Below are 27623 nucleotides of genomic sequence, written 5' to 3' on the forward strand. Positions count from 1 at the left end.
TGTTCAACATTTTTTATTACAAATGTAATAGCAAGCAGAAATAATCGGATCAAGTCTGTTGTTGAAATTTCCTTATGCAGGGGTTTGTGCCAAATGAACTAAACATGAAGAGAGGCACACATCGTCTTCACTGTCCCACTAACAGACAGGAGCTACTGACATAGCCACTTAGATATTTTTCTTAAGCGGTGTATTTAATACTTGTACTTAATGATGCTCAGAGGAATGATCACAGTAGCTGTTAATTTATAAAGGAAAAAGGGACATGAAATAAACTTTCCATCTCCATCTTTTGTTAATACCTGGAATAGCTTGCCCCCCTCCCCCCCCCAAAAAAAAACACTGCTCAAAAACTGAATTCTTAATTTTTGATTGGCAGATGTCAGCAACCTAAACATTATTAAATATTTTTTTTTCTACTACATAATATAAGCTTTTATCTTGGCCTGGATGTACTCACTTAGAACATACTGAGAAACATAGAAAATGCCACAAATTATAAAAATTACTAACCACATTTTCATAACAAACACAAGAAAATGTGCCTTCTTGAGCAAATTCTCATCTTTAGAATACCTATGAAGCGGTAATGCACTGTGCAAAGAGCATGGGTTAAGTTAGGAATCTTCTGGGCTTATATGATGTATGTAGTTTTTTTCTAAATGGGTAAATTAAAAAGAGTGAATTTCCATTTTGAAACTTAAAATGAGAATAATAAATATACTTCATAAGGTTTTCTGGCAAATTCAGCATATTGTCAGTGGTCTATTTCTGCTTAATGAACTTGAAGGCTATACTAAATTTTAGTTACAGTTTGTTTAACAACGGCTAGTTGTTAAACCTAAAAAAAATTGTAGCCAAAGAATTTGGTTTCCAATCCATAGCTGTACTTTACATTTTCTGTTTCTTGATCTAAAATTCAAGAACATCTAATTTTTCAAACAGTAGTTGATCTGCTTATGGTTTACTGTATCTAAAAGCATCATGTAGACATAGCTATAATCTTGACTTTCTTCAAATAGGGGATGGCAAAGTGGCCATGAGTGTTTCTTAGAGTGATGGAGGAAGGTCATTGGCTAGTAAAGGAACTGCCTTGGCCCATTATATTGGTTAGAAGATAGGTGGGAGGAATAAACAGAACAGAACGCTGGGAGGAAGAGGAAGTGAGGTCAGACTCGATAGCTCTCCACTCGGGAGCAGACGCCTGAGAGAGACGCCATGCCCTGCTCCCGGGCAGACACACGCCATGAAGCTCCGACCCAGGATGGACTAGGCTAGAATCTTCCCGGTAAGAACGGTTCTCACAGATTATTAGAGATGGGTTGATTGGGATATCAGAATTAGCCAGTAAGGGCTAGAGCTTAAAGGGCCGAGCAGTGTTTAAATGAATACAGTTTGTGTGTTGTTATTTCGGAGCATAAGCCGGGCAGGCGACCGGGGTGCTGGGAATGCAGCCCTGCCGCTCTTATTACTACATTAGAGCAGACAGTAGAAATATGGAGTCAGGATATTCTTCGTTTGTGCACGCATATGTGTTACATAAGCATTTTCATATGTTGCCCAATTATTTCAACCTGTTATTGTGTAGCAAAGGATCCTGGGGAATGTTGCTGGCATTCCTATGTTGATTTTCTTGGGAGCCATGTCAGGGCTTGTGCAATAATCTGCATATCCTCCATGGGGTTCAGCACGACAATGGAAGAGAAATAAGTTCTGAAATGCAGTGTTCTTGGAACTATGGAATTTATAACAATCTTAACATTGCACAGTACCTTCAGCATTATAAAGTTGAATACATTTTTTTTATCAGTAATCAAAATGACATTGACTTATACATTCTGCAGGAAAAGAAAAGTATAAGTCTATCTAACATTCTCGTTTTTTGTTTTAATCCAATTTATTAAATCCATTGAAAAAGAACTTTGTTCATAAAAAACAATTATGACAAATGAACCCAAAGTTAAGCATGGATGGAAGCCCAGAGCTGGCTAAAACTAAATGGGAAAAAGATATCTTTATTAATTTTATTGAGCTATACATTTTTCTCTGCTACCCTCCCTTTCTATCCTCTCCCCTTCTACCCTTTTCCATGGTCCCCATGCTCCCAATTTACTCAGGAGATCTTATTTTTTTCTACTTCCCATGTAGATTAGATCCATATATATCTCTCTTAGGGTCCTCATTATTGTCTAGGTTGTCTTGAACTATGCTACTGACCATTCCCTGAAGAGGTAATAATTTTTTAAAAGTTCAGAAAAATCAAGATCAAAAGCATTCCAGAGAAGTATCAAGAAGTGGATTGATAAAATATGATTTCTATACTCTGCATCTGGTGCGTATTCTTCTGGAGCCCTTGACATTTGTGGTTTCTTTATTCCTCTTATTTAAAAAATGAGAAAATATCTCACTTATTACCCATGTTTGTTTTGAAGTCACAGACCTAAATGATCCTTCCTGTTTTAGCCTCCTGACTGCTTGGGAAAGTATTTAGATGCAGATTGCCATGCCAGGCTGCCATTCTCCTTACTTTTGTGCCTAATTTTGTGTTTGCATGTCTTGTTTTCTATTTTTTATATAGTTCTTCAACATTTTAATGCCCTTTCTTACAAATAGCTAATATGCATTAACAATATATGGGGGTGATAGTGTCCCATAACTATTTGTCAGAACTGAAGATGAGGTAGGAAAAATCTTTAGTTCATGGCCAGCCCAGGCTACATAAGGAATCCTTGTCTCTCTACCAAACACATTCAAATATTCCAGGTATCATGTAGCCTGCTACTCTGTTACATGTTCTGCATAGTTAGTCATTATGCCTTTGTCACTGTCTCATTTGTAAGAAGTTACTTTACTGGCAAGCCCATTGAAGTCTGAAAGTATAGCAAACTTGCCCATAATGAACTTGGTTCAGGTTGCTCTGATGCCAGAGATCCTGTTACTATTTTTAACTCCAGGTTTAAAAGAAGGGATTCATGATATTGGTATGTGTAATTCTTTCAGGATTCTTTCCTGACTCAGCACAGATCCATCCTTTGTAACTAAAAACCTCTAAAGTCGTTTAATTAAAAATTATGTGATTTCAATGTGCTTTACAATTGAGCTTCTTACAACCTTGCAGTTCATGAAAAGACCACCTGGCATTTTCTGTCATGTGGCGCCTGTGAACTTGATTTCAAAGTCCTATTCAGGTCATGAATAAAGTCAGGAATAAGCATGCCTTTTCTCCTATGCTAGAGTATGAGCCAAGAAGCATACCAAGGTTGGCTTTAGGGTGCTCTCTGGTGGTGTAGCTTCCTGAACCCTCCTTTGCCCTCTGCAAATTATAACTCAGTAGTGAGATCCCTCAAAACAAACAAACAAAACAAAACACAATCTCCCATGTGATGTAGCAGAGATGATTTATCTATGACATTTTTTTCCAAGTAGAAATAAATGATTTTTTTCTCCAGCAGTTTCTGATTATCTTGCCTTAGGGATTTCAAAAGCTTGAATAAGTCACAAAGATATGGTCCTAACAGTGCTACAGCAAGTCCTAGGACTATTAACTTGTCAGATTTGCTGCTTAATTAGATTTATGCCTGGCTGTAACTTTACTTAATATAATAGGTCCATATAAAGTGAGTTTTGATCGATTAGGTAAGGGTTACCAAAAAAAATATACTAGACTCTAAATGAAATTAGGGTTTAAAGGAAGAAAACTTGGATGATTTTATACTTCATCACAAAGGAGTAATCAGCTGTGGTTCCTGAGCATAAAAGAATATTAAGTATTTACTGCAGAGATCAATGTAATTTTGAAACACACAAGATTCTTGAGACCCCTGAATACTAGGGAAGTTTTCCACTTTGGAATTCTTAAATCAGCTGGTGTCTAGAGAATGCCTAGACCTTTCCACATTATCACAATGCTTCAACCCTACTTTCTGTCACCAAGCACAGCTACCATATTAGAGTAAATACATTGTATCTCTCAACCACACTCCTGTGAACTACTTCAAGGGGCTCCAAATTTCCAAATCACCCTCAATTCTCCAATGTCCATTCCTCAAAAAAGACAATTGCTTTCTGAAAAGCCATCCTCTTAACTCCCATAGCACACTCAGCGTGCCCTCTGTTCTTCAGGCAATCAATAGCTAAGTAGTTTCTACTTTCTTACATTTTTGCTCTAACCATCATTTGACACTTCCGAATTCCCACTTTTCATGAAATGCTCTCGAGTGATGGCTGTCTCTAACATCAATAATAAACAAACATGAGCTGTTGATATTTTTTTGCTCCTCATTGTGACCCAGGGCCATTTTATCTCCTTCAAATATTTATAGGTTTGAATATTCATTATTGATTCATACTTCCTCTGTCTCTCAGTGTTGCAGTCAGATACTCTCTAGTGACACACGTTCAATTCCTGTAGATGCTTCTTAACTTGTGGCTTAGTATAAATTCGATCAGTCTCCTAAAATAACTTTTATAAATTACAATACACATAGGCAATTGTTCCAGTACCCTGGTTTTTGTGTTCTTTGGTCTGAATTATCCAAGATGCTTTGAATCATTATGTCCTCTTAGGATATAATTTGATGATCTTAAATAACCATAATCTTAAGCCACTATATCTATTATTCCAATTTATTATTTATAAATTTCAACAGTTTGTTTATCTAGATATATTTTATTTTTTATTTATTGTGTGTGTGTGTGTGTGTGTGTGTGTATTTACATGCTATGTGCTTGCAGGTATCTGTGAAGACCAAAAAATTGCCATGGAGATGAATTATAGGCAGATGTGAGAAGTTTGACACAGAGGCTGGGAAGTGATCTCAGGTCCTTTAGAAGAGCATAAATCACTTATCCACTCAGTCATTTCTCCAGTCCTCAACAATTTCTTGATCCAGATTTTTAACTACTATCCTGTTTCAAGTTTATTGTCCTTTCTTTCCCTCTTTACTGTAATTTCTCTCTCCTCTCTCTTTCCTCATTCCTTCTCTTGTTTTTATTCTTCATTCTCCTGTACTCATGTAATTAACATAATCAGAAAAACATAGATTTATACTGAGTGATTTGTTTACGTTAGTGGTCATTAACTGTGAGTAGTCATCACTGGCTGCCATGTTATAACACTTTTTCTTTTCCCTTTTAAGATCTATCATTTATTTTTCTGTCACTGCTAAGAACTTCGCTGTTCACCTGAATATTAAATATAAAGCAATCGGAAGAAAGTATTCTCTCCATCACATCTATCTCCTTAGGTAGCACTGTGGTCATATCTTCTGTATTCTTAGAACAGAAGACTGATATGCTCCTTTCTAAAGTAGATATCTGTGACTGATCACCTCCCCCTTATTAACTACTAGAGAAAACAGCATGGGAACATATATTTACAAAGACAAACATGTCCAAGGGATGTCTTCTTTTGTTTGAGAATGATTTCACGTCGTCCATGCTTGTAAGTAGCTGAGGATGACCTTGAACTCCTGTTTCTCCTGCCTCAACCTTGAAGTTCTAGGATTACCCGTACAAGTCACTGGACACAGGCAACGAAAGACTTTAAATGAAAACAGCAGTATCAAGTTTCAGATTTGAATGAGTCAACAACAAGAAATATATTCTACGTAGAATACAGTGAATTTGAAGGTGTTTTATTCATCTACTTGATTTTAGTTATCATTGATGTTAATTGTGTTGTTTACTAATATATCCATCCAGTCAATTATTTATTAATTGATCCTTTACTGATCCATTTCTCTATGCCAGTTCTTTCACTATGATCCTAATCCAATTCTGTGGCTAAAACATTGATGGAAACAGACATATTAAAGTGTTATGTAGGTCAATAAATACTTTGGGGAAATAGAAGGAATATGATAAGATATGTTAAAAATTAAGGGCTATAGTTTTATAAAAGGTATGATCAGGGAAAGCCTTTCTATAGGAAAATGAAATCAATTAAATATCAATAGTTTGCTCATATTTAGTCAATGACTATTATAGACCAATTCCTATGTCAAGAAATATATACAAATTCAGAATAATTCAATACAAGTGCTTGAACTTTTGGTTCCATTTTAACTTCTATTCCTGGCTATGCTAAGCTTTAAGTTATAACATTTCAAAATTAAAAATGATCAGGCTTGTCATTAACTGGGCCTAGTTGATCTCTTCTTTCCCCACATTAACGTCATTGCTTTCCCCACAGGCAGCTAGGGAGTAGGAGTTACTTTCGCTGTTTTACAAATGAGAAGGCAGCCTTAGAAATATGACTAGTCACAATTATGAAATGAGTAAGCAGCAAAATCAGGACTCAATAAAGAAACTATGACTCAGTGGCCAAACTTGCCTTACCACGCACACAGCTGCCTCCCTGCGTATGAGAACTGAGAACCTTGCCAGAATGAGCCCGAGAAGTCTTATACTGAATGAGCAGGCAGTGGAGCTGTGTACTGGAAAACAGTCTGCTAACATAAGCAGAGCATGGCCTTGTTAATAGAGGGAACACGAAGAAAGAAATTTATTTTTAAGTGCTTATGGAGGAGAAGCCCACAACCATTTTCTATCTTTAGTTTACAGAAATTGAAGGATAAATAAATAAGTAGACACAGTGGACAACTTCTGTCAGGCCTTATACTACACAGAAAAATACCCAATAAACTAATAAACTGTTGTTGAATCTCTGAACACTTTGTAGCATTGTTGGGGGTAATTTTTCATAATGATCCTTTATACCTTGTATCTCCTGAAAAATGAAAATTTAATAAACCATTCCTTTCTTTGCAAATTTGGTAGTTTACTTTGTCTTTAAATCTATTTCCATTCTACCCTTGTTTTTGAAAATTAATGTTTTTACATATTAGAAAATAATTATTAATTATGTTGTCTTATTTCTTTAAAAAACAATAATACCTAATTTCTTTTTCTTGTCATCATTCATATCTTAAACAACCTGAATAGAAGCCATCATAAATTAATAAGACAAAATATACTCTCAAATTTAATATTAAAAATGACTATATAATATATCCAGCATTAAATGCATAATACAAATTTTATTACACTTACATTTCATCAGGTCACCAATCAGTATGTTTTTCTTTAGTTGATTTAGTAATCCATGACTCTCTATTGTTTGTTTATATTAGAACAAAGTGTTTTGTTTCACTATCAAGTGTAATTTACTCCTTATGACTAGCATACTGAGAGGATGGGCTTACAAAATAATGGGACAAATTTTGTTACAGTAATATCACTTCTTCAAACTATTGGTTGAAATAAAATCAAAGATCATATAGAATCTATCACTTAAAGTTAATTCTAGTAGCTTATCAACTTCACAGCTTTACTTAGCAAAATTATGCATGTAGACACGCAAAGATGTTATTGCATATATATGTGGATCTAAAAGGGCATTTGTTTTCCGAACAGCTGTAAGTGTGGTTATGAACTACAGGGATTTGCTTGCAGATACATAATCTATAGCGATATGTGTTCCTATTGAATTTGACTATAAGATCAAGAAGTATTTCTTCCCAGTTTGAATTATAGGCCTTAAATAATAAACAATAGAATGGCTTGATTTAATAGATGGAAAGTACCATAGTGGGTAAGTACAAAATATATATAAACACTGAAAAATGGATTATCTAATCCAGTCTGGCTAAAGAAATTGATCTTTGGTTGAGATTCTCAGGAGAAACTAGCCTTAGAAGGTCATATATGCTTGGAACTGTATTTCAGTAAGAAATTTTTGGAGACGTCTATGTATCCATGTCTGTCTGTCTATCATCTATCTGTCTGTCTGTCTATGTATCTATGTATCTATCTATCTATGTATCTATCTATCTATCTATCTATCTATCTATCTATCTATCCATCTATCTATCTAAGCTATTCACAAGTAGCTTCATGTGAATCAAAGGATTCTGGCCACAAACAAATAAACTGAATAAAACTGAGGAATTCAATTAATGTATCTTTTTCAGTTTGGGGTTTATTTCTAGATGTGCTCATGATGAGTGTTTAAATAGAACTTGTCCTTATTCACTCTAATCAGATGGTTATGATTGTAGGAAGGCCACGATAATAAACATTCTGTGGTCTCAGCTAACGTCTTCAGGAAAGGGCCAGGACAGCTTTGACACCCAGGGCAACAAAAGGAGAGAGTGGGAGCACAAAAGTTTTGCAATGTTTCTTCTGCCTGTCATCAGCTATATAATTACTACTGTGGAGTCAGAAAGGGATAATGATGTTTCTATACACGCCTAGGAGAATGTCTAGGGATACCATACACCCAATGCTGTTAGTTCATACTCAGTTCCCTGAGTTCAGACAGAGATTATTCCAATCCTCAATAGATTCTTTTCCTAGTAACTTGATAATTTGTGGGTGCAGAAAATTTAAAACTATAGAATTACCTCATTCTTTCCTGAATCCACTTAACTGAGCAGTTTCCATACATTCGACTCAAACCTTCAGCTCATGCATTTTAGCTGAAGTTTCACTTACCCCTTTAGCAGCTGGATCTGTTTGTACAATAGAAACCAAGTGTAAACCTCAGGTATTTTAAGCAAGACAGACTGCTACCAGTCTCCAAATATTGAAGTGAAGAATATTTATTCCACTTTTACATTTCTTCCTTTGATATGACATGGGAAGGAGGCAAAAGGAACCATGAAAACTTGTTATTAACTCAACTATTTAAGTATGACCCAGGTATTCTGGAAATCATCTGGATTCTAACTTGAGAGTAAAAGCAAACAGAACAAAGGGAGGAAACTGCTTGATCAAAAGAAGGCTCCTGGGTCATTGTCACATAGGCTCCAGTGATTTCCTAAAGTCTGGAAAATCAGCAAGAACCACAGTGTTCTCAAAGCCCCCAATAAACATTTACTGAATTTTTGTATGGGTAACTTTCTATAATACCAACTGCAGTGCACACAGATAAGTCCATCACTACAGACCCCTATGAATTTTTCATATCCAGGTTTAAGGTCTCAAAGAGCCACTGCAGAGAAGGACTGGAGGATTTATTAATGAGGTGGAATAATTTTGGACTAGCATACAGAAGCAGGTGTGGTGTGTGACTCATGTTTTCTTACCTGCAAAGAGGTAGCTAGAACAGTTCAAGAGTTCTTAATACACCAGAGGATATTACCAACCTGCCTCCCGCTTCAAGAAACAAACAATCCTCTTTTTCTGCGGCTGCTGCTGCTGCTGCTGCAGGGAAGGAGCCTATCTCAAAATCTGATGAAGCAACCTATGAAAACTAGAGGGTTGGGCTTTTTTTTTTTTCAGACCTGAGTGAAGTGATATCCTGTTGCTTACAGCTGAGAGGCAGGTCAGTCAGGTTCTCGGTTGCTTTATTACACAAGGAGGATACTACCAGCCAGTCAGCCGACCCCACCTAATTTTGTTTCTCTCGCATCTGCCTGTGTCCTGTTCAGTGCCACACGGTCACACTTAACCCACCTGCTCTTAAAAGAGCTGAGGACTCATTCCACCCAGGCCAACTTGATATTTTTTTTTTTTTCCGTCTGTAAACACCTGTTACTTCTGAAGGTAAGTGTGAGCCTCTTGGGATTCCTTTTCTCCTGCGGTCTCTCTTTCTGTAACTTTCTCTCTCTCTCTCTCTCTCTCTCTCTCTCTCTCTCTCTCTCTCCCTCCCTCCTCTCTTTCTTTTATCCTAGAGAATCACAGAATCAACCTTCGACAGAACAATCAAGCAAGTAGTTACAGAGACTCTGGTATGAACAGGCCATTGTTTCGCTAGCTAATTAACTTCTAAGTAGACATTTTGCACTGTTAAATGAGTTAATTTTAGGAAGGATTGCCAAAGTTGCTAACTTACTAAACCAGTGAAAGAGTTCAATGAAAATATTATTTTAAATGTGTGTCTCAAATACAGGGTTTGTCAAGTCTCAGCAAGCTATCAAAATGTTTAAAGTGGAGCTGGCAGCAGGAACACAAATTGAAGAGCTTAAAAGTATGCATCTAGGCTTAAAGTTTATTTTTAAGTATAATACTTTTTAAATTTTTTTGGAAAAAATATTTTTACCTGCCTTGAATTACAAGCTTCTATTCATCTTTTTCAACAGTGTTCTTAACTAAAAAGTTGAAAACTGTACATTTCGTTATGTCATCTAGCATGTTAAGTACACACGTCTGGCATTCCCAGAAATTTTAGAAGGCTAAGTCACTCAGAGAAGACCTCCTGTGGAATGGGACTTAGGTAGGGTTTGAAAAAGTTATTTTCAGCTTGTGGTCCTTTGAGCCCCCTTTTTAAAAAGATGATTTTCTGTTGACCTACTTTCTCTTTGATTCATATAAGCTGTTTCTAAAGATAGTGGAATGTGATAGAGTTCTATGCTCTCATGCTTGGGAATTTGGATTCAGAACATATTTTTGGAGACACATTCTTTTTAAGCTTTGTAGTCATCCATCTATTTTTTTCACAGTCATGAAATTCATGACTGGACTCCCAAGTTAGCAGGCAAGAGTCATTATCTTCTTTTTTGATATTTATGTATATCTAAGTCTTTTAGTAGAGTGACAGCAAAATCTTGGAAAATTTCTTTCAAGAAAAAAGTTATTCATTCATTCATCATTCTTCTTTCTTCCTCAAATAAAAGTGAAACAATAGTTATAATGAATGCTCTCACATACAAGTAGAATTTTTGAAAGACCAGGCTTCTAAACCTTTATATAGTAAGAGTTTTAGAACATAATTTCTTATTAATGTGGCTTTAGAGAACGGATTTAATATTAGCCAAAATTGCAAAGGTTACTTACAACAACATCCAAGAATGCAAGTTCTAACTGGAATATTACCTACATGGCTGACCGAAGTTTTTAGAACAAAACGAAACAAATAAATAAACCCTTTTTCCCTGGGAAGTTAAGGTTCGTGACCAGAAACAATGAAAAGCAATAGGGCAAAGTGGGATGGTCTATACCCCTCAGGTATTCACCATAGGTACAAAACGTATGGTATCTTCTGAACACCTCAACTATGCTATTATTTAAAACTTTTCTGGTTGAGTTGAGACTGAATTCCATACTTTCTCTTGCACTCATTTACAGCCAGACACAGCCAGGGTACCTCCTTATTCTTAAAGCTTGGCCTAAATTGTATGACTCAGGTTTAAAGGGGAGGCTTGGCAGAATAATGGCATTATACAATTAAGAGCTATCCAAATGAAACACAGCAGGAAGGATTGCCTCCATGAATATGTTTGTCTCCTCTCCAGGTATTTCCAACCTCTCCATGGAGATGTAACCATAGGAAGCCACCTTTCAGGGTAAACACCAAAGAAAGGGAATAAGCCAGGCTTTGTTCTCCCTGGGGAATAATGTTTAAAAATTGAAATTAAATTTTAAGTGTTGTTAAATACAAAGAGCAGTAAAAATTCAGTTTCTAGGCATTTAAAATCTGTACTCATGGCAAAGAGATTGGCTCAAAATCCTTTTCTCTTTCTGTTCCACATATGACAATTCTAACCTTAGTTTTTAAAGTTTATGATAATGACACGTATGTTTCTGATACATACACCTCCTAAATTTCTGTAGATATTAGGATCCCAGTATTACTCCCACCCATGTGCAACAAAAGACAAAAAAAAAAAAACCCACAAAAACATGGGGGGTAATATGCAACTTATTTTTTTTCTCTCTCTGAGCATTTCATCTTTCAATTTATCACTGTCTTCCCACTCCATAGTACATCTGGCTGGTGGATGAACTTAGGCAAACTCAAGAACACCATTTATAACCCAGCATACTTAATTTCATTTTAATATATTATATGAATATTTCACATCATCTAAATGTGTTGAACTTATAGTTGGGAAGAGGTACAAAGGAAAAATGAAAGGAGAAAAATCAAAATTTGATCCACTGCCTTCTGTAGGTTTTACACTGTCCTGATCATTAGTGCTTACTGTTCACAGTGTACACTGTTTAATTCAGCAAGGTCCAACTTAACCTGAGTCACATTGCCCTTGCTTCTGCAAACTGTCAGAGGTAGCATCCTGAATACTCGATGATTAGATTTTGGGCTTCTTCTATTATTTTGAGATGAGAGATACCAAAGATATGTTATGTGGTTACCCTAGAAGCCAGGGAGGAGAGGCAAATTTATCTCCTGACACAAATGTCAGACTTGCAGGCCTAAATCAGTCTTTGCAATACCATGGCTACAGCCAGATTCATTTCTCAATTAACATTACCTTGTATTCAGATATATTATCTGTTTCTCTCTTCCCTCATTTTAAAACCTTTTCTCAGGAGGTAAGTTATAGGTAGTAACAGTTCTTTGGCTTATTTGGGGTATTGATACCCAAGGTTTTCAGGTTACACTCAAAAGTGAGGTGAAGGAATGAGAGATGCCCAGGGTGGTTCAATGTTACAGGCAAGGTGAACCGGGCAAAATAAAGCTCACTTTGTTGGCAGGTGATATGAGGATTCTCGTTACAGGAAGGGAGTAAAAGCTCCAGGCTATGTTGCTCACATAAAACTGAAAGCAAATTAGAACTACTAAGGACCCTTAACCTGCCTCTGTTGACCATATTTTTAGGAGATGAAATGCGGAAAGTGCCTAAATACAGAGAATGTAAGCCAAGTGGTGTAATAACGATAAAAAGAGTTGCCAAATACAGTGCCTAAAGTAGAGCACAGGCGGCAGATGCAAAAAGAGATAACTATGTGTGCTGTGATCTGTACAGATTTCACTGGATTAAAAATAGCTCTGAAATGTAGATGTAGCTACACTAAACTAAGCTGCATTTTAAATGTACCTACTACACAAGGCATTCATTGAATGGACCACTGACCAGCTGTAAGTCTAGGAAAAATGCACTGAGTTTTTTTTTTTTTTCATGTGGATCATACAAGAAACCATACATAAAGTTGTTGGGGTTACTTTTATGTTAAGATAAAAATATACTCATCATGTTTGAGAAGTGCTTAAGCTAGGTGGACCTGTGTCTACAGAGTATGGTTGACCCTACAACTCGTTGACTGTGTGTCCATCCATGCATTTAATCAAGGGCAAATTGAACAGTCCAGAAAAAGGCTTGCACTGAACATGGGCGTTGTTTTCATGTTATTCTTTCTTAAACTTGCTAACATTTCCACTAGTCATCCAGCATTTACATTGTGCCAGGTATTTTAAGTATTTTAGAAGCATTTGAAGTATATAAGGGGATGGGACTAGGTAATATGTCAGCACTTAAGCCACACTACATAAAAGGCTTTACCAGTCAAGGATTTTCATGTTCTTGGGAGACTCTGAATTCAGTTCCCTCCAGTTTTTGAGCAACAACACCACACATTAACTCTTGTATACCACAATTTAATCAATCCCTTAATTTGATTCACTCGTGTGAGTCTTTGAACACTTTGTTGACATCTATATTCCTCCACTAATATTTAGTTATAAATTATTTACTGGTGCGGGAGAATTGTCTGTATTCTGTCAGTCATGTTATAAATAAACGCTGATTGGCCAGGCAAGAAGTATAGGTGGGAAAACCAGACAGGAAGTAGAAATGATGTAATGAGAACAGGAGAATTCTGGGAAGGAGGAAGTTGATCTTTCCCATTCCTGCCCAGACCACCAAAGCAGCAGGATGTGATCTGCCCCACTGAAAAAAGGTACTGAGCCACATGGCTAACATAGATCAGAAAGATGAGAAAATCAAGAAGTGAGAATTACCCCGTGAGAGGCTAGAGCTAGTGGGCCAATCAGCTTATAATTTATGGAGACCTATGTGTGATTTCTTTGGGGCTAAACAGTTGTGGGGTACAGGGTGGGACAGAAACCCAAACCAGCAGGCCTGACCCTCCATGTTACAATTTACAGTTCCAAATCTTGTTCTGCATGATTGTCTGTAAGAATTCAATGGGAAAATGTATAAAGTTTCTGATATAGTAAGTGTATAATTAATAACACAATTTTCTGATTATGCTAACAATTTTAAGACTTAAACCACTCATATTGTGGAAATAAAATATAAGGAAATGGAATTACCACAAACATAAATACTTCTGTAATTCCTGTCTGGAAACAGTGTGAGGATTATATACAAGAACCACTTAAGTGAGCAGAGAAAAATGTATAGCTGAATAAAAATAAAAAAATAGTATCCTTTTCCACATATATACTTCTACAGTCTCTTGTCTCTTATCTTAACAGAGTTGTGCCTGTTTTGAACTTTTTTCTGTGGGATTACACAATATGATTAGATTTTTAGGCCTCGCATTATGTTGATAATAATCATCCATATTGTTGCATAAAACCATAAGATGCTAATTTTCACCATATGAATAGGCTAGGATTTGTTGTTCCGTCTGTTACTGGTGGATTTTAGCCAGACACTCATAAGTAATGTGCCTGTGAATATCCCCGTGTGCCTATCTGCTTTATATTTTAAGAAGACTTTTCTTAAGTGATTAGAATATGAATGGAAGATGTTATATCCCAGTGAAACCTCTGGAATGCAAAACCTCAAGCTGATTTCTAAGCTTTTGATGAAGATATCAGAATATAATACAGATGTCTTTAACTTGCAACAGAGTGTAAGGTGAGTGTAGTGAATATATCCAAATTATAATCAGAGCATTATGGAGAGTTTCTAAACTCTATTTAAAAGAAATCAGCAATGTTCCTATGAAAATTCAGTAAAAGTCTTTGAAAAACTGCAGGCAAGGGGCTGAAGAGATGGCTCAGGGTTAAGATCACTAGCTGCTCTTCCAGTAAATCTAGGCTTTCTTATCAGAACCCACATGGCAACTCATAACTGACTGTAACTCCAATCCCATCATACCTGATGTTTTCTTTTGACATCTACGGGTTTCTGACACACATGTGGTAAACATACATACATTCAGGCAAACCCTCATGCATATAAAATAAAAATAAATCTTAAAAACTTGAAGGCAACATAGAACCTAAAATTTAACAATTGAATTTTCTCTGCTTTTTTTTTTTTATTCTGAGTCAAGAAGGAATCTTTTAGTAGAAAATAAAACCCAAATTTAATCGCATCAAATCAGTTCTCAGACTTTACTGTTTGAAGAGATTTCTTGACATGGAGTTTCATATATTCTATGCTGACCTCAAACTATGTAGCTGAGAATTGCCTTATGCCTCTGGTCCTGTATTTCCTTCACATTCCTCCCTACTTCTGGGAATAAAGGCATGCCCCAGCTTTCCAAATTTGTGCAATGCAGAGACAGAATGTTAACTTTTTGCATGCTAGGCAAGCACTTTAGCAACTAAGAAATATTCTCAGCTCCAGGCTATCATTTTTTAAGTATAAAAGTTGACTTAAACATACTTTATCTTTTAGTGTTTTGTTTTCCTCTTTTTATTAGTTTCTATTACTAGTCACTCTGAGCCTCAGTTTCCTGATCTATATAAAAAACATAACACAAACTATTCTCGTCTTAGGATATCACTGTATAAAGTGTAACAATATTGCAAACTTTGTAATCCCTAAGACTCTATAGCAGTGGCTGTCAAGCTTTCTAATGCTGAGACCCTTTAATGCAATTCCTCGTATTGTAGGGACCACCAACCATGCAGTTATTTTTGTTCCTATTTCATAACTGTAATTTGCTACTGTTATGAATTATAATGTAAATATCTGTGTTTTGGGATGGTCTTAGGCCACACTTAAGAAAAGGTCATTTGACCCCCAAAAGGGCTTGTGACCCAAACTGCTGCACTCCAGAGAGTGTGATTTGGTTGATGCCAAATAGAAGTTGATTTATTAAGTGCTGGCTTTAGGCCAGATACTGTTCTGAGTGTTTCTTCCTATACTATTTGATTTAGTTTTAATACAGTATTGCAAAACAGTTCAGTTCCTTTGAAAATAATATATTAACAATTTATATTAATGATAATTCTATAGGTTATTTATGACAGAAACCAGAATTTTCATATATACCTTTTCAATTTTTCCCTTATCACCTATTTCAGTCATAAGGAACTTCTGTATTAAGCAGAATTGTGTGCTTGGGTTAGTGAGGTCACCTTCATGGTTTTATTACCTAACAGTTCCATAATCTAACTAGGTCAAATACCTAGGTATTTTACATTAAATACCCTTAACAATATCCTTCATTTATTATAACACAGATGTTATTTCCACTTCAATTAAATAAGTAAATATGAATAAAATGTATTCAAGAGAGCTTTGCAAAGACTTCCTTCATAGATCTGAGAATGGGGCATTTAGTGTCTGATCAGTGGAGTAATTTTTACACTTAGCATTCAGAATAATATCTCCACAAAGAACACACTTTTTGTAGTTTGAAGAAATCACACAGCTCTGTATGTCCTATATTTACAACATAAAAGAAATTATTTCACAGCCTGTGTATATGCACATGTGTTTAGAAATATATTTTCTAGTTGTTTCAAGCTCAGTGATCTTTGAAATAGCAGTATCTAGCTTGATAAGGCAGGGCTGGTGATTTTGTTTACTGTAGAGTGCCTGCCTAGCAATCACAAGGCCCCGGGTTTGGTCCTCAGCACTAGAAAAACAAACAAAGACAAAAACAAAAATCAAAGTAACTAATTTGACAAGGCTGTTTCTTGGCATTTTCCTAAAAGGAAGTATTATATTGAAAATAGAATTTAGTGGCACTGTATTAAATCCACAATCTTTACCAAACAAATTATTTAGAGTGAGAAATATATAATCATCTTAACATTATGTCTTGGGATATTTTCCTTTAGTAATGAAGATCCATAAAACTCAGGATGTTCTTAATAATTCAAATGACTATTGCTTTTTTCCAGATTCTTCATACTAAGACCAGTACCAAAAAAGACTGCAATGTTGACCTTAACCAAAATTGTGTTGATTTCAAGTCTGTTCATTTGGTTACCATTTGCAAGACCTGAAAAAAAGAATCCAGGAAGAAATGTAACTCAGTACACCACAGAAGATTTGAAAACAGCGGGAAACCAATCCATTCCTTTGGAAAGGACAAATGTGACTTCAGAGAATGACAATAGTAATACCTCCAAACCCACGGTGACAGATGCCTCTGTTTTAGATTTACCCACGACCTACGAAACAATACATTCTACCAGTAACTGGCCAACAGCTAGCTCTACTGAGGGCCCAAGACCCACTTCCACATATTCCATCCCCCCCTTGACTCATAGGTTTGTTTCCAAGTTGCCTTTGAACTCATCCACAGCAGATTTCTCAGCACATTCCAATCCTACGCATTCTGCACCATCAGAAAGTTTCACCTGGTCTCTGGACAATGACACCATGAACATTCCTGACAATATTTCCAGTACAGACAACATTCTCCCTCTGCCTCCGATGACTACACCTGTGACCCCTCTGACAGATGAACCTACTGAATGGCCTGCCACAGACAATGACAACTTTGCGGGTTTTACCATGTATCAAGAAAAAACAACTTTACAGCCTACCTTAAAATTCACCAATAATTCAAAATTTTTTTCCAATACATCAGACTCCCCAAAAGGTATATATAAGTGGATTTAATTTTTTTTGGCTATGTAGGACTGAATTTCTAGGGAAATAATATAACTTAAGTCCAAGGAGTGCAATTCTAGGGAAAGGCAGGCAATTACAGTGGTGTGGGTCATTCTTATCTGTGAGGAGTAAACAGTAGAAGTTGTGTAGTGGTTTTAGGACTTAATTGAGCACATGCTACTTATTAGTAGGAGGGAGCACGAAGAGGGAGTGAAGCAAAAGGTTATGATGGTAAATGAACATGCTGCCTGAGACAACGGGTAACAATTTCCATTGTCTCTTTACCGGACTTTCAGGAGTGTTCTATAAATGAGCTTTAAAATATATGCATGTGACCTTTGAAACACTGAACAAAATGACTACTTTTATCGATTATCTGACCCCCACACAGTTATTATACAACAAAAAACAGAGCAGTGACAGTCCAAGAAATAGATAGACAAACTTACCACAAGAAAAATATCCTTAACTTTTTGTTTAATATATGATGAGAATTATATAAATATATTTTTGAATCACAATGCTATTATATAAACATTTTTATAATTCCATTACAGACTGTGTCAAATTAAAAACATAAGTTAAGAAAGCTACCAGAAGCTGTATGATGTCAGAGGCTGTATGATGTCAGAGACTTATGATGTCAGAGGCTACATAATGTCAGAGGCTGTATGAAGGGCTCATTAAGCTTAATTTTCTCCAGGGCAAGCTGTAAGTTCATAGGTTTAAAGTTATTTTATTGTTTTTTAGTAAGGGCTTTTTTTTTTTAATGAACCCAGTGCCTTCTGATGGACTTTTGTAGAGGCTAAATTAATTATAATCTATAAACGCATAATCGGATTGGCATTTGTAAATTGTTCGCAACATATGGGAACTATTTTAATGTCTAAAACTTAGGTTTTTAAAACTAATGTGATGTGTGTACATACCCTTTTATTCTTTAAATTTATAGTTTTTCACTTTATAATTTTATACATCCCATCATTCTTGGACACTCTTGCAACAATTAGAGAAAATATTTAAAATATTTCTTTGTCTAAACTCAATAAATATATGTTGTAAATACTGATCACTGACCTATACCATAGCTCTTTTATCAGAAATGTTAGGTGTGTTTATTTTTATAATAACACAGTAACACTTTTTTTGTGTGTTTCCAAATGAGTTGATTTTCTTAGGAATGAAATTAAAGAGTCTAAGAATAGCTTAATCTGCCTAATTAAAGAACTTCTCAAGACACTTAAAAGTGCATTTAGTGTCTAGAGAGAAGCAATACTTTAATGACTACTTAATTTTCAAGTCAAGTATTCCACAAAGGGTAGAATAGACTACAATTTTAGTTCCTTGATCAGTTTCTTGATCTGAGCTGATCTATGAGCAGGCATTGCAAGCATCTTGCTTTTGTCTTTTGTTTGTTTCATTTGCTTGGTTTGTACATATCTATTGCTTTTCCTTTTAGTATTTTCTTGGCATTTTGTGGATGTATTATCTGTTACTCACTCACTTATTGTTTGATATATATATATGTAAATATATATAAAATATATATAGTGATTACACGAAGTCAAAGTTTATTTTAATAATAAATTTCCTCATAGATTAAGGATTTGTAAAAAGTTTAATGAATATAATATTAATTACTGAAATTAGATATTCTGTAAAATATGGCATTTCAGTACTGTTGGTGATAATAAATAAAAAGATGATTATAAATCAAAAACTTGGAAGTATCTCAAAGAAAGTAAAAATGTAGATGTATAGTTTTATAATGAATTATGCTTTACCACTATACCACAAATACTGAGTACATGATAAAGTACACATACAGAGACCCAGTCACCATTGTCTAAATTTTAAGACATATCAAATATTTTATATATTGACTCTTCACATCTGTATTTTTGTTTGTTGAATAACTAATTTTCTACTTCTGGACTGTAACTTCTTTTTTTCTTTTAGAATATAAGAATACAGGAATAGTATTCGGAGGCATTTTAGGGGCAATTTTGGGTGCATCCCTGCTTAGCCTTGTAGGCTACTTATTGTGTGGACAACGGAAGACAGATTCGTTTTCCCATCGGCGACTTTATGATGACAGAAATGAACCAGGTAAAAATTCTTTTCAGATCATCACCCACACACAGTGGTTTGAGTTAAGTGACAATATTACGTAGGAAAAAATCAGAAAGTTGGGTAACAGAAACAGACAAGATTCATTTAGAGTCATCTCCTTCACCAAATAATATTTAATGATAATGATAGTAATAATACTAATAATAGTAATAATAATAATTTGCATTATCTTTTTGTAACATTCAAAAACACTTCAAATTTTTGCTCATTGTATCAAAACTGGTTTAAAGTAGTACTTCTAGAATTCAAATATATCACTGAAGACAGTGATATGAAATACTAAAGATGTGGTTCTGAAATTTGCAGTAAATGGAACTAGAAAGAAATCATCTTGAGTAAAGTATTCCAGACCCCGAAAAACAATTATGATGAGTTCCCTGATCAGCCAATCATAGAAAAATCCTCTTGTAGCATATGGGGACAAATAGAGAGCCATAGGCAGACACTATGCAGGGAGTGAGACATTTCAGAACACTCTGTCATAAGTGGGATATCGCTTTCAAATCTTTCCCTCAAGGCTCAGGAAGCTCCACAGAAGAGGAGGGGGAAAGTTGTAAGAGCCAGAGGGGATAGAGGACCTCTCCAAAACAATGCCTTCTATATCAGCATGATCAGAACTCATATGAACTCATGAACTCACAGGTAGCATGCACATGGCCTGCATTGGTCTGCACTAGGCCCTGATTTTATGGCTTCCAATTTAGTGCTTTAATGAGATTCCTGAGTGTGAGAACAAGTAGGTCTCTCATTATTGTGTCTTATCTTAGGGTCTTTTCCTTCCATTTGTTTGTTTTGTCCAACTCCAATGTGTTAGTCTTTTAAAAAATTTTATTTTATTTTATTATTATTCCTTAAGAATAAACCAAACAGTTCTATTCTAAAATTAATAATAATAATAACAATAATAATAGCAATAAAGAGGAGATAGAAATGTGGCCCTGAAATACAGTATTTGAAAGCTTCACATATACAGAAATAAAGACATCATACCTTAATTAAGAACTTTCCCACTCATATAATGGTTTGTTTTTGGAAAAGCTAACCAGGTTCTATAGATAATTCAAAGGTTGAAGCACTTGCTGACTAAGCATAAAAACCTGAGCTCAGATCCCAAGAACCCATGGAAACTTCTGTTGAGAGAGTCTCCAATTTCAGCATTTGGAAGGTACTCTAATTGGCAAGATCTGCATTAACTAAGAGACCATGTCTCCATCTATAAGACAGAGATACTTTGAAGAAGACTCCTGACATGGGCTTCAGTATTCATATGCATATATGTACATATGAAAACATGCATAAGTACACACCACACATATGCACACACACAGGAGATTAAAGGGTAGCGATAATATCTGTAATTAATATAAGTATATATGCTGAAAAAGCAGATTTTGATACATATTATTCAAACAAAAGATAAATAAGATCACTGTAGATGTTTGGCTCCTTTCTTTTATGCTCATGGATAAGGTCTGTTTTGCTGCATGTACAAGGATTTCTACCACCAAAACAAATAGTTACATGCCTTTGATGAGTCTACTGGTGGAGTTCCATTAAATTCTCATGAGTTCAGTTCATCATTGATTTATTATACATATTCAAAATCAAATCCATTAACTGGAGATTCAGGAGAATTCTGTTTATAGGTTTCTACTAATCCATATGGAAAAAGGGGAGGTTGTTTCAAAGTTAAACAGGAGGATTTTTAAGTTTCCAAATGCTAAGCTTGTCTTATGTATATAATGTAAACAATCTATCCTGTTAATTTTTACATTCTTACTAGATGTGACTGATGCCTAGAAGAGCAAGTCAACCATGAGACCTTTTTTGATTTCTTCCATACAGTTTAGGAAACCTCTTCAAAGAACAAGAGTTCCCAGGAGGCTTGTTTGTAAGCAGATGGCTTAATAAATAAGTATTATTACTTAAAAACTAATTAGATCACTTATCCAATTAGAAATTAGTTACAGTTTGCAGTACTTTAAGATGCCCAGTACCAAGTTTTCTCTGAAAAATGTACTCAAGCCCATTAGGAAAAGTATTTCACTTTGCTAAAAATGAAACAAAACTCCCTTGAATCATCTATCAGAGTATCTTGAGTGACTACTTGGATCTATCAGAACTGAAGGAAGCATACTTTCATAGCTCTCTTTCTTCCTTCCACAAGGTTGACTATTAAGGTATTAAGATAGTCAGTAAATAATGATGTTTGTTAACTGTACTTACTTAGAAAACAATTTTTTCACCAGATATTAAAGACACAAAATTCAATGTTGATTAGCCCCTTTTACCTTCCCCCTAGCCCACCCCTCTTTGATTCAGACATGGTAAGTATAGCACATGGCTTTGGGGCATCTCCAAAGCCCTCCTCACTATAGCTAGACTGAGCAAGGTATCTCTCCAAAGAGAATGGCCTCCAGTTTTTAATTTTGTGCCCAGTTTAGAATTTCAGAAATTCTGTTCTCTTTTAATAGAATTAAACCTAGCATGAAAAAAAATCTACTTATCTAACATATCAAAAATAATGTCTGAGAAGCCCACATAGGAGACATATCTGCTCATTACCTAGAACAATTCCTGTAGTCTGGTAATGTAATCAGGTAGCAGAGCATTCGTCATTCAGACTATTGCCATAAAGTTCTTCTGTTGATTTTGCTATTTTCTTTCAGTCCTGCGATTAGACAATGCACCAGAACCTTATGATGTCAATTTTGGAAATTCTAGTTACTACAACTCAGCTGTGAGTGATTCACCTATGCCAGAAGGCAGAGAAAGTATACAAGATGGCATTCCCATGGATGATATACCTCCACTTAGAACCTCAATGTAAAGAAAGCTAGAAGAATGGCTGCAGAGGGCAAGAGTTCATCTTTATCTTGACCTTTTAATAAATCCATCTTTCAAGAGGCTCTGCGTCATCACTGCTTGGCCATCTGCATAGAGAGAGCTGCACAATCAGGAGCTGTGCAGTGGAAACAGTGGATGCATCACCTAAAAGCTCTCTCTCCTTACAGTCTTCAGCGGGGCTGAAGCATGCGTTATATAATCATACTTTGTGTTTTGGTTTGTTTATCTAGGAAACCTTTGTGGAATAAGGTAAAATTAATACACATCACCATGGTAGCACTGACTGGAAACTTAATAATAACCATTCTTCACACAAAATCTAGGGACCAAAACTACATTTTCTTCAAATATTTTGTGTTTAAACCAGAAATTGAAGTTAACTCTTCACTCCTCTTGTCTGTAATCTAGGACCACAAACCAAATAAGCATTTTCTTGGTGCATAATTTGAATGGTAATTTAATGTTTGTTTGTTTATTTCAAAGCCAGAAATATGATATGGTAGAGTTTCTGATCCTGAGGAATTAAGGCATTAAGAATGAAAGCATTGTTATCTTATAATACATTTCACTTTTATACAATAGCACACACATGGTCAGTTCCTTTGGTTGACCAGTTGACAATGAATGCATTCATCTGGGCTAGCAGGCAAAATGATTCTAGCCAGGAAAGTGATAGCTTCCCCAAGCGTTCTTAAAGCATTTCCAACTTGGATGAGTACACATCAGGTTTCAGTTAATTAGGCTTTTTAGATTCTCAATGAGAAACATGAGGAAAAGGCTAAAGAATATACTTACTCATAATTTCTCTGATTTTAACTTGCTAGCTAGGAATAGAAGTTGAAATATATTATACGTTTTTGTTAAGTCATATGTGAAACAATCCGTCTTTCTGTAAATATGAAATACAGGGCAAAACAAGTAAAATCATCAAGCAAACTCATCACCACTTCTTGTATCAGTAAGAATGTAAGAGACTCAATTTTGACTTTAAGTGTGTTTTAGTTTGTCTTTGAAGGTCTAAGCCTCAGAGATTAGAGGATTAAATAAGAGTTAAATTCCAAAGGAGTGAATGTATGAAAAGGCCAAACAAAGCAAGCACCATCTTTAGAGATTTTATTGCTGAATCAATATTTGGTGTGAGTGTCACATGTGCACATCTGTGTATGTGTGTGTGCGACATGCGCTCGTGTACGCATGTGTATGCAGCACAGAAATATTGTTAGAAAGTCTGCGTTGGAAAATGAATAATGAAAGAAAATACTTACCCCATATTGCCATAAAAATAGCAAAGAAGACTGTTCCTCCATTATCAAACAAATATGTTACCTTAATAGAAAAAATAGAAATATTAATCATACTAAAGACTGTACTAAAATAGAAGTTATTGCTTGCATTAGGTACTGTGATTTCTCTCCAGTTTCTACCACATTATATAATCTATTAATCTATTCATCTGCGATCATCACTGGTCCTTCAGTAGTTTATGTAATTTCCTCATGGGCAGAGATAAAGAAACAGATGATTTTTCTATTATCTTCCCGCTCATTCCTTTGTACCCCCACCTTCATTCTAGCTTTGAAGTGTTTCTAGATCCTCACAGAAGCCTTTTTATACCACAGTCAAACAACTTAAAACTGTGAAACATAAAATATTAGTGGGTAAGTTAAAACGTTACAAGTTTCCAGGATGGAGAAGTTACAAAAGACAGAAATCTGGTAGTAAGCAAGTTTCTTCAATTGAATGCTGCTATGGTACGATTCCTGATCTTTCATGTCCTTCAAAATGTGCCATGGGTCCAGTAGTGATTTATTTCATGTAAAGAGTTTCATAGTAAGTTGTTTTAAGAAGTTTTTTCATAAATCATCAAGCACATTTTAAAACAGTTGTTACCTGATAGAAAGCTTGATAAAGGATGTAAAGTTATTCAATGTTAAAGAATATAATTTTCAGGACTGTAAGAATTAGTTGATTTTAATAAATTTCAGATTTAATAAAATCTGTTTTACTGATACTTTTTTTAATATGCACAACACTTTGCCCAGAAATTAGTTAATGTAAACACTTGGTATGTACATAAATACCCCGGAAACAACAGCAGTCCTCTGAATACCCATGGGGTTTTGTTGCGAAGAGTTGAGAACTTCAGACTGTGCTAAGCCCTGTTTGCTTCTGTCACAATAAGAGATTAACAATAGTAGCAGAAGGTAGTAGGATGGAGCAAATACAACAACACACAGTATATCGCATGTGAACGTGGACCTGCAAAAAAATCTTAATAATACTATGCTCACTGTTCTCGTGGAAATGGTGTGAGATGGTATATCTACATGTTCAGATGAAGTGAGGTGAGTGAAGGAGACACTCAAGCTGCATGAGACAACCGTGCAAGAGTCACAAGTGCTCTGATACTGGGAATATAGATCTCTTAGCCAAGGGCTTCTCTATAGCTAGGAGATGGGTAGGATTTATTAACAGATACGAAAAGAGATGATTCTTGTGCCCGGTAAGATATAATTGAATGGAGTAAGAAACCTATAAATAATACTGGATTTTTAATATTTAATTTGAAATTAATATTTCATTTAGTATTTTCAATGTTCAATTTACTACAGTTAAATATACTCACAGAAAATGAAGCTGCTAATAAGGAAGGCTAATGTATAAAGGAAAATGAGAGCATTGTTACCGAAACAGGCTGAGCAAATTCTCAGTTTAATGACATTCTTAAAATGAAAGTTGGGATAGAATGACGTTCCCCTTGTTCAGTCTAAAGTCAAGTGCATTCCTAATGAAGACATCACAATAATACTAATGTGTGTTTCAATTGTAGCCTTTTAAAAACATGTGAATGATGCTTAGCTCAGCGAAAGAGAGCTTGCCTAAAATTCATAGGAACGTCCTGGGTTGTATCTGCAGCTTAGCACAGAAGAGCAACAACCAAGATAGGCCTTAAGAGTTTGTATATCCTTTGTGGTTCTAAAATCTTATTTTACGTAAGGCTGGATGTTTCTAAAAATACTATGTGTCACTTTTTATAATAATCATTATGGACAGCGGAGACACGGATCATAGAAAAATTTTCACACAGAGCTCATAAAATTACACCCAGCAGGGGAACCCAGCCCGTTGTTTCCAGGGCACCCAGCAGAGAGACCTGAGCTGTCTTAGGAGTTGAACAGCTGTCAGTTTCCCCTTTGAAATGGACAAGAACAGCTTCTCAGAGAGCTACAGAGACTTTACATATGAGGACTTAAAGGTCACCAAGAAATCAGAGTTTCCCCTGCTTCAGAAACAGCTGTGCTTTTAGATAACTAGAAGTATAAGGCCACAGTTAACACCACCACCACCAAAACAACAACAAAACATGGCTTTTGGGTGCAATTGTTCATAGTTTATGTAGCATTCACTTTTAAAGTGATTTCTGTTATCTTTTAAAAAGTTGACTAATAAACCTTTTTAGGCCGTTTGAGCTCAAACGTATATATTACCAGTTTATAAACACATTAGTCAATTATTGTGGGTATATGTAATATTCATAGAATGTATATTTTAATTGTGGATTATATACATGTAGCAAGAGAAAAAACTAAAATGAGAACCAGGGAAGACTTCAAAATATTCAGGAGTGTCATGTCAAAATAATTTTGTTAGATTTACATCTACATTTTACATGTTTACACATGAAATGTATATTGATAATCACAGAGGCAAGCAATTAGCCTGTGTCTATAAAGCAGTACTAATTACTTTATAGTACTGACAAAAAAAAAACCCTGCTGAGTTAAAATACAGAATACTGAGAGAGGTTGACTGAACACATTGAGGACGGTTCAAGATTATCTAAGGTAATTGGAAGGAAACATATGAGCTTTGACCTTTCTAACAGAAAACAACATTTACTACTTCAAAGAAAATATCAGTCGAAATTTTTAAAAAATACTTCAAGGAGCACAACAATGGAGTCTTGCTCTTCTTAAGAACACATTTTCAATGTCTTGTTTTATTTGAAAATAGTTTGCTTTTACAGCTAAAGAGATGTATGAACAACCATTTAATTTTAAATTGTGGTTGTGCAGAGGGTAATATAAGAAGGGAGGTTGTATTCGCTTAACAGTACAAATTCTGATAGTTGATATTTGGTTTAACCTTGGAAACTGAGCATGGCTAGGATAATTTAAAGACATCTCCTTCCTATGAGATTGGAAACCTGAGTTTGTGTTTCCTCTGCTATGGCTAATTGTATCTCCTCTTACACTTCTGAGAAGGTTTGGAACAGCATGATGTCCGGATAGTGGCACCTTAACAGGATCTCATCTACAGTAAATGGGTTAATTTCAGATGTAAGTAGTAGCTTAGAATATACCTGAGACATTGACCAAACAGTGTTTTAATTAATATAATATTTTGTGTGATTTTTTGAGTCTGGGTGCCTGGAAAATTAAAGCGCAGTCTCTGTTTACAAATGAACTGAAATAAACCTCTTTTCTTAGATAGGTGACTTGCCTCAAGCAACTCTGCAATAAGAAAAACTGAAATAATACAAAAGTTAACAATAAAGCTGTCATATAACTTGACCATTCTATTATAGATATTGACCAAAGAGAAATAACAATTGTCAGTCAGAAAACTGAAAAATCAGTACTTTAAGAAGCTATACATATAATGGAAAATGCCTTAATGTATAAACAAATAACAAACATCAATATAGGGAAAATGAAATAGTATTCAGCAGTAATGAGAATGTTCTGTTGATAAATGCCACATTGTAAAACGAATTTGTAACTGTTACAGTGTACAAGAGAAACCATAAAAAAATCATACCACTTAACTCCATACACATAAAAGTCAAGAAACATGCATATTTATCAGGAATGTCACATTGTCATTGTTTACCTAAACAGAAGAGCCTGGGGAGAGTGTACGTGGATGAGCCAGGGAAGGTTGAGAGGGTAAGAGGGCATGCAGGAGTTTGGGAGGTGTTCATTATTTTCACTGTGGTGATAGGTTTCCCAGGTACATACGCTTTAACAAAATGTGCTGATTTTTACTTTTCAATGGGTCTAGTTTAATTTACTACATATTAATTATCCTCTAATGAAACTGTTCTGAAAATCAAACCTGTAAAAAGTG

The 27623-nt window shown here is 35.3% G+C and overlaps 2 protein-coding genes across 4 annotated transcripts in view; one reads left to right on the forward strand and one right to left on the reverse strand.

Annotated features, from left to right (window-relative positions):
- Nucleotides 1–27623, reverse strand: part of Ano3 (anoctamin 3) — a 228023-nt gene that overhangs the window by 40647 nt on the left and 159753 nt on the right. For both annotated transcript variants that reach the window (XM_041679064.1, XM_041679065.1), the window contains one exon: nucleotides 23759–23819. In XM_041679064.1, the coding sequence (XP_041534998.1) occupies nucleotides 23759–23819 (61 nt within the window). The remainder of the gene's footprint in view (nucleotides 1–23758; nucleotides 23820–27623) is intronic.
- On the forward strand, nucleotides 16818–22476 carry Muc15 (mucin 15, cell surface associated). 2 transcript variants are annotated; one of them, XM_041679067.1, is made up of 3 exons: nucleotides 16818–17502; nucleotides 19473–19622; nucleotides 22316–22476. In XM_041679067.1, exons 1-3 carry the CDS (start codon nucleotides 16833–16835, stop codon nucleotides 22474–22476), a joined length of 981 nt encoding a protein of 326 aa, XP_041535001.1. In that variant the 5' UTR covers nucleotides 16818–16832. The 2 variants fall into 2 exon arrangements, with proteins under 2 accessions (XP_041535001.1, XP_041535000.1); XM_041679066.1 differs by having other exon boundaries at nucleotides 16833–17502; nucleotides 22371–22390.

Source organism: Microtus oregoni, unplaced genomic scaffold (genome assembly GCF_018167655.1).
Source record: "Microtus oregoni isolate MIOR12 unplaced genomic scaffold, Mior012 000031F_ref0000149, whole genome shotgun sequence".
In the NCBI taxonomy this organism is placed as follows: Eukaryota; Metazoa; Chordata; class Mammalia; order Rodentia; family Cricetidae; genus Microtus; species Microtus oregoni.

What these genes read in the sequence shown, in the direction of transcription:
- Muc15 (XM_041679067.1), top strand. Translation starts at nt 16,833, where the DNA reads ATGTTGACCTTAACCAAAATTGTGTTGATTTCAAGTCTGTTCATTTGG. An exon ending in TACATCAGACTCCCCAAAAG is followed by an intron (nt 17,503 to 19,472) that starts GTATATATAAGT and finishes TTTTTCTTTTAG; the next exon opens with AATATAAGAATACAGGAATA. An exon ending in TGATGACAGAAATGAACCAG is followed by an intron (nt 19,623 to 22,315) that starts GTAAAAATTCTT and finishes ATTTTCTTTCAG; the next exon opens with TCCTGCGATTAGACAATGCA.